Genomic DNA, 8,326 nt, shown 5'->3' on the forward strand with positions numbered 1-8,326 from the left:
TCTTCAATAAACCTAACAATTTATACCAGACCCAGATGGTTCATTGCAGTCCTGCCCTCTACTGGTCATATAAAGCATCAAGTTTGACAATTAAAAGACACAATCAGTGATCTTTAATAGTTTAATAATCAAAATACTTCAAATCAAAACATTTCTAAAGATGATTACAAATAGCTCTTCTCAGACTAAATATGATTATGAACACATCCATCTCCATAAAAAGTGATGTTTGATATAAACAGAACAAGTTAAAGAATCAGAAAATGTTTGACCAAAGTAAATATGAACTATCAAAGGTCATGAATGACAAACATTTTACATTAAAGTCAATATGCAAAAAAGGTCTCATCTGCTGAAATTAAACACGCCGAGTCATTTTATACTAAGATAAAAACCTCTCACTTTTTCTGGATGTTTGGATCTCAGTTTGTTTCCATCAGCAGAGCTCTCCAGGGTCCTGATGTCTCCACTAACCTCACCTGTTCCCTGGTCATGATCAGCACACCTGGATCTGCTGTCAGAACCAAACTAAACTCCACATCATCCACTTCATGTCTTAGTTTGTAGCATCTGGACAGATTATGAAGCAGATCTGAAACTGACCTGAAAACAACCAGATGATTAGTCAGATCAGATCATCTCCAATTTCCTGTTTCAAACACTGAGTTTCAATCAGATCAATAAGGTTTCATTTGGACTTTGTGTTCTTCATGCTGAGAACATCAGAGCTGCTGTTTGCTCACTGAGATCTTCATGGGTAAGATTTTTACTTTACCCACAGTGTAGAACCATGGAAACACTTTGTCAGTGAAGGTGTGTCTGAAGATTTGTATGTGTGTGTTAGTCTCCAGATCAGAGAAGGACAACTTTCCTCTGTCCCAGTCCAGATTCACTCTGATCCTCTGGAGCTTCTTCTGAACTGAGAGATCTATGGAATGGGCTCCTGGAGATTCTGCTGAGTATTTACCTTGATTAAACCATATAACATACCATCCAGACTCTATATCTCCCTTCCTCTGAACAGACTGTTCTAACACACCAAGCATCCAGTATTTACTGTCTCCAACATCAACATCCCAGCTGTGGTTCCCTGAGTCAAAGACCTCAGAACTCAGGACAGAACCACACCAAGACCCAAACCTCTCTGGATTATCAGGAAGCTTCTGTTTCTTTCCTCTAGTCCCGCTGGTCAGATCCTCAGACAGGATGAGTTCTGAACCAGCAGTGTTTGGGTCGAGGATGAGAGGACTGTAGGACACCATGTTCTTCATGTTTCTCCAGATGTTGAAGGCCAGGTTGCCCAGATGTTTGGCCTGGTCTATCAGAGCTCCTGAGGGCAGCTGTGGATCCTCCAGCAGGGGGCAGTGCTGGACTCTTTCCACTGCAGCCTTGTAGTTGTGCAGGAATGAGACGTCTTCAGCTCTCAGCTCCTCCTCTGTGGCTCTGACTGTGGCTGAAAGAGCTGCTATCTCTCTGCTCAGAGCCTCCATCTTCTCCTTCATCATCCCTCTCTTCTGCTCCTCTTCCTCCCTCAGTGCAGCCAGCCTGGCCTCCTCTTCCTCTGCTAGAAACTGATGAAGCTTCTTAAACTGCTCCTTAATCAGCCTCTCTGTGTGTCGGGCCTGGACCTTCATGTGTTCTGCTGTCTGATCAAACTCCTCCTGAATTTTCTTCGTGACCTCCAGCTTCTTCTTCAAGGTTTCTAGAGATGAACGAAGATTCATTCTGTGATCCTCTGCAGCTTCATCTATGGGAGCAAAGCTGTGGCTTCTGTGGAGTTTTGAATCTCTGCAGACGACACACACTGGCTGCTGATGGTCCAGACAGAAGAGTCTGAGTTTCTCAGAGTGCAGACTGCAGAGATCCTCTGAAGCTCTCTGCTCTCTCTGCTGTAAGAAGGTCTCACACAGGTTCTTCAGAACCAGATTACAGGGAGGATCATCCGTGCTTGACTGCTTCCTACAAAAAGGACATGGTCGTTCATCTCCTACTGTCCAGCAGTTCTTCAGACACTCCTTACAGAAGCTGTGGCTACATGACAGAACAACTGGATCCTTAAAGATATCCTTACAAACCGGACAGCAGAGATCCTCCTCTAACCTGGAAGCCATTTAGTCTCTGAGTGAAGCTGAAAACACAGAAGGTCAAGTCAGTCATGGCTCCCCTCCCTCCTCTACTAACTTCCCTCAAAGTGACTCTGAGTGGTGTTCTTGGTCCAACTCACCTTCAGTGTGTGGAGTGTGAGCAGCTTGAAGCAGCAGTGTTGGAGGTTTCCACTTTTCTCTCCTGCAGCTGGACTCACTCAGAGGAAGCTGCTAGTTTGGTCTGAAGGTGAATCTGATCGTCTGGGAGTCTCTCTGCAGGAACCAACAATCACAAACTGCTTCCTGCTTTAGTTCAGGTGTGGCAGGTAAAGGGGCGAAGCTAAAACCGGTTCAACCTGCTGCTTCACCCCATAGATTGTGTGTTTCATTCCAAAGTCCTGAATTCAACCTTTAGCTGCTTATAAATCTCACTAATGAACAGGTTTTATTTTTCTCTCATCAGATCATAACGTGTTTGTTCAGGAATAATCAGCTGACCTCCACAAAGTTCTCCTCTTCCTCCAGACCTGCTGCAACAACAACTCAGTCTTTGGAGCTAAATGTGGTTCTAATGTGATGCTTTTTGTTTCATTGACTTCTTTTTTTCATTTGTTGCTAAATATTACAGAATCAAATGTTTTAATCTCATACCGGGTCAGATCAGCATCACTTGTTAATCACTTCACAGTCAGTGAAGCTGAGATGTTGTTATGAATGGAGCCAAATGGAAATAATCAGTATTGAGACGCTGTTTCTTTGTGACAAGAACTGCTACATCATGGCTGTGGAGAGCCATTTCATTAAATATTAAATAAATAAAAATCCCCCTGAAATAAAAGAAGATAAATATGGTAAAATAATTTTTATGTATTGATTTATTATTATCCATCAAGATATTCAAAGCTGTATTAGTTACATAATTTGTTTATTTCATAATGGAGTATTATTTTGTGACAATTTTACTTTTTAAACCTACTTTACATATATTCAGTGAGTTATTTTAACTCACTGAATATTTTTTTAATTTAATCCCTCCCCCAATCTTTTCTCCTTTTTTTCTGTTTTTCCTCTTTGTTTCTGCTTACATTGCAGTGTCCATATAATCTGTAAAACTCAGTGCATAATTATAGTAAAGCAATACATATGCTCCACTTGTGAAAGTAAAATCTGTTGGGCTCTTTTTGGCAATTATTCTTATTGCCACTTTGTCATACAGGACACTGTTAAAAAAAAAAAAAGAAGAACCCGGCCATGGGCCCCAGGGATCCGAGGTCCCAGGGGCCCCCCCACCCCCTGGCAGGGGTTAGAGCAGTGCGCTTGTGCTCTGAGAAGGTTACAAGTACCCAGTTCGAATTCTGCTGCCTCTACTCTGGATTCCTGAGCAAAACCATTAACCACCAATTGCTCCCCGGGTGCCGCACAATGGCAGCCCACTGCTCCCCGAGGGGATGGGTTAAATGCAGAGGTAAAGTTCTCCAGTGTGAGATCAATAAAGTTCAGTTATTATTATTATAAATTGTCATTATGAAAGAAAGCTCTCTTAAAATTGAAATGTTTACAAACATACCGACATCATTTGTCCACTAGATGGCACTGTAAAAAAATAAGATTAACTAAGTGGAAATAGTCTATGAACAACGGCTATGTGCACACTAAAAATAAAACCCATTTACAGTCTTTCATGTTTGAAGGAGTCATGTTTGCTCTTTCACTGCTTTAAATTATTCTCCAGGAAGAAAGAACCTCTAGCTTTGTCTCTGGTTACCATGGTGACAGACCTCACCTCATCAGGGATGAATCCAAGTTTTTTTGGGAGCTTGCAAATATCAGGTCATTTAGCCGAACCTCAGCAGTGAAGATGTTCGTTGAACACTTTGAACAGAACAGACGACTAGACTCGGCTTGTTTCAGTGCTCGTTTATTGAAACATGGCATGAATGGAAGAGAGCAGAACCACCAACATATCAGGCTGATCCAGAGACACAGTAGAGCTCCCGGTCCTGACAGGGAAGCAGAAATGAACCGGTATTTCATACTCAAAGAACCTCTAGTCCTAATGGAGTTTTCATGTTCAAGTGCAATATTCATAACTGTCCTCATTTAGTTTGGCAGCTGCGGCTGCCGTTCAGATGTGTGCATACTCAAAGAACCTCTAGTCCTAATGGAGTTTTCATGTTCAAGTGCAATATTCATAACTGTCCTCATTTAGTTTGGCAGCTGCGGCTGCCATTCAGATGTGTGCAGAGAGAGGGCAGCTTCACAGAGAGAGCATGAAACTTTCACATCCTCTGTGAAGATGCGACTCAGGCAACACCTTCACCCTGCAGAGATCCACTTCCTCTCTGAATCAAAATAAACTTCCAAAATCAACTTCCTTTGGAACTGAAGCAAAGTGAAGGACAGGATCCAGCGAGTTTGGTTTGTGTTCGCTGCTGCGTGAAGCAACAATTTCAGCTGATAGAGGCTTTTTGTGAAATATTAAAGTGAGCCTTGGTTCCTGCAGAACACAGTTCATGTCTCCTCTTCAGGGTGGATGTGTTGTGAGTCTGAGCCGCTGCAGACGGCGTTCCCGTGAACTGGACCTCAGATAAGTTTTTGCATAGACATCAATTCAAGTCAGACTCATGCAGACGAATGAAGGAAAGAAAGAAAATCATGAAACAGAGAAAAGAGTGAAGAGAGAAACAAGGAACTGCTCATCAACAAGGTGATGTGACTATAAAAATAAGTGAGCTTGTTAAATAGACCACACCATCATCATTAAATATTAATATAAACAGAAACAGTTCCACTTAAATGTGTGTATCTGCTGCTGTAGCTGCTCAGTGGGTCCTGTTCAGTATTGCTTTGCTCCCCAGAGGCTGCAGCCTTAGCGGTTCTGCGTGTGTGGGGGGGGTGTGTGTACATGTGTGTTGTGCCAGTGAGAAGTTTTGGTATCTATGTGTGTATTTGCATGTTTGTGTGTTTCTCTGAGTGTGTTAGTGAGTAACAGCGAGGATCTGAAAAAGAACCGTTCCTTGGTTCAGACGGAAAAATTAACAAATTACTGGAAAATCAAGATTTTTACCAATAAAAAAGGAACTCTGCCACAGAACTAGAATAAGTAGATTGCTTTCTCATCATGTCTAAGAAAACATGAGGACGTGTTAAAGGTTTGTTGAATGGAATTTTTATTATCTTTATAGATCCATAATCAAACCATAATTCTAAAAAGTTCTGCTTCAATCATTTGAGGCTTCAATCTCCCTCAAATGTTGTGGCTGCTGGCAGCTTATAGAGAAACAATGTATGAGACAGTTATACTTCCTCGGATTGGGCTTGATAATGGAACAGCCTGAAACTAGTGTGATTAGAAAGCTGCAGCCACACTTAGGATGCTGACTATTACATAACCCATCATATAAAACCCATGCGGTAACACACATTTCTACTGATGTCATGTGAGGAAGAGTGCAGCCCTTGTAGGGGTTCAACGAGACTTTATAATTTATGATTTTGTAGTCTTTGTTCATAACTAATGTACCTATTTAGCTGCATTAATTAGAATAAAGAGAGTTAAAGTTTAGTTTGAAAGTCATCTCTTTAAAGCAGGCATCCCCAATGCCGGTCCTGGAGGGCTGCTGCCCTGCAGGTTTTAGACGTTTCCCTGCTTTAGCACAGCTGATTATGATCAGTGCATTTGAAGAAAAGCCTGTTAATAAGCTTTCAATTAAAATCAGCTGTGCTGGAGCAGGGAAACCTCTAAAACCTGTAGGGAAGCGTCCCCTCAAGGACCGACTTTGGGGATGCCTGCTTTAAAGGAAGCTGTTATCCCTGTGTGATCGCCTCTGGGGTAAAAGAGCCTCTCAAGAGAAGATAAGGAATAATATTAAGATGTTTTATTTTATTGATAAATGTTTGCATTCTCTCTCATTCGGGATCTAACATACAAATCAACAAGCACATTAAATAGAAAAGTTTTCTTAAGGCTGCTGTTTTTGGTTTATCTAGTCTTTAATACCACACTGATTAACATCTTTAAACATGCATTTTGTTTCTGTTAAGCGTTTGGCACTTTTGCAGAAAATGATTGATTGGTTTAAAATCCTAAAATGCAGGTTAAGGATCACAATTCACCACCTGCAGATCAGTAACTAGTTGAACTAGTTCTAGGTGAGCTAGTTAGATAAAGATTTGAGAAGCTAGGATGTTAAACAGAACTCCTAAGTCTGGCTTTATGTTGAAGAGGTTGCCATTTTAATGGGGTTAGTACAACGGAAAATAAGATCAATTATAGCTTTATTTTCACTTTTACTGCACTCCACATGAGAAAGCTGAGGAATGTTTGACTTTTTTATTGGATTGTAAAGCTGTACTTTTTCTGGGAAAACCTGCAGCTGTCCACCTATGACAGAACTGGACCTGCTGTGCTGATCTAGATATATTTTTTTCTTAAGGGTTTTTGCACTAGTGGCTCGTTATTGGACAGTAGGCTGACAAGAAAGGGGGTACAACACAGGGAGGGAGACATGCGGACCACAGGCCAGATTCGAGCCCGGGTCGGCCGCATCAGGACTAAGGCTTCTGTACATGGATCGTGCACGTTAACCACTGTGCTACCAAAGCATGCCCCCTGATCCAGATTTTATGCATCTTTCTCCCAACCCAGAATTTAAAAAATCTATTTACTGATAAACATTTTGGACCTTAACTCTTTTACCTTTGATATTAGAAAGATTATCAGTTTGCTTCAGGCTTTGATTGTGCTTCTACTTTTTCTAGTTCTGAGTCGGCTGATGGTCCACAATGAGACGAGAGGATCCTAAAAAAAAAATCCACATTTGGTGTTCATGTTCAGTTCTGTCCAGTCTGAGCCCATGAGTGAAAATGCTAAACCTGTTATACAATATCCAATGCTACAGTGAAAACGGCAATTGGTTCACACTTAAAAACATAACACAGATTTACAGTCATATTGGAACAGAATTTCATCTAAACCCGCAACTGTAATACTTCTCTTAATAAGTTAAAAAATAACTTAAATAAACCTGAAACAGGCAGATAAAGAAAAAGAACTTAAAAAATCTTTACAACAAAAACCCAACGTGACACGAAGCAGGAAGGACATTTACAACGTATACAAAGTCAGCTCAGTGTTAGTGATCAGTGATAGAAACTCCGAGAGAATATTTCATAACAGTTAATAATAAATATACGAGTATACAGTGGGATAAAGAGCAGTACACGGAGAAGAAGAAGAAGAAGAAGAAAAGCTGAAAAGTCTTTATGGCTTTTACAGGCTGCAAACTCCGGACGCTCTCTGAGCTGCTGAAACAAACAGGGACACAGAAAGGAGCAACACTGGAGAAACTGAAGTTGTGGGATTGTTGGAAAATAAAAAGATGCAGATTCTGACATCCCAGACAAACCAATGGATGCTTCTGGTCAGTAGAAAAAAAAATTATAATTTAACATAATATTTGATTTCCCTGAAGGAGCAGAAGATCAAGTCCCAGTTTACTCATCATTTTAATACCTACTGATATAAAAATCCACCAGATGAGTTTGTATTTTTCTCCAATCTTCAGTTTCAATATGGCTGCTGAAGACGAGTGGGTGGAGTCTAATTAGGTGTCTGTTGTCAGGCCCGCATCAGTCCGCTGTTTTTGGATGGATTATATCTATTTTCTGTTCCAGATGTCAGAGCCTTTTACCCAACAGAAACTTTAAAACAATGAACCTCAAACTGGTCTGAAACATGGAAAAACAGAAACCAGTTTATGCACACACCAAGACCTCAGCAAGACAATTACAATCTTTATTTAACCTGCTCATATTTTTTGGGACTGTGGGATAATCAAAAATTCAAACAAAGAGAACATCGACCCAGCAGGAAATCAGAACCTCAACTGAGCAGACAGCTGTCGGACCATTAAGCAGCCTTGTTGAATTGAACTGAACCAAAAGTCTTTAAACTGGACTTAGTTAAAAGTACAGAGCAGAACATGGATCAGATTCTGTTCCAAAGTTTGCCGGATACTGTGTGCAAAAACAAAGCATAACAAGCACCCACAGGTTTGTCTGAATATGAAGGAATGTGTTTTCTTTATTATTGGTTTCCATCAGGGTGACATCATATACAATGGGGGGGGGGATCCAGAATCAGTGACCCTGAGATGTAACCACTGCAGCTACATGACGATTGTCAGGTTTTAAAGGATCCTTCGTATCATCAGTGAAGGTTGATATTTTTAACACTTTTA

The 8,326-nt window shown here is 40.8% G+C and overlaps 1 protein-coding gene across 1 annotated transcript; it reads right to left on the bottom strand.

Annotated features, from left to right (window-relative positions):
* Window positions 1-445: 445 nt before the first annotated feature.
* Window positions 446-2,415, bottom strand: LOC107100343 (tripartite motif-containing protein 35-like). The gene is made up of 2 exons (XM_015398794.1): window positions 2,225-2,415; window positions 446-2,128 (listed from the first exon to the last, which is right to left on the bottom strand). Exon 2 carries the CDS (start codon window positions 2,109-2,111, stop codon window positions 723-725), a length of 1,389 nt encoding a protein of 462 aa, XP_015254280.1. The 5' UTR covers window positions 2,112-2,128; window positions 2,225-2,415; the 3' UTR covers window positions 446-722.
* Window positions 2,416-8,326: the final 5,911 nt, after the last annotated feature.

This window comes from Cyprinodon variegatus, unplaced genomic scaffold (assembly GCF_000732505.1).
Source record: "Cyprinodon variegatus isolate N-32 unplaced genomic scaffold, C_variegatus-1.0 Scaffold962, whole genome shotgun sequence".
Lineage (NCBI taxonomy): Eukaryota > Metazoa > Chordata > Actinopteri > Cyprinodontiformes > Cyprinodontidae > Cyprinodon > Cyprinodon variegatus.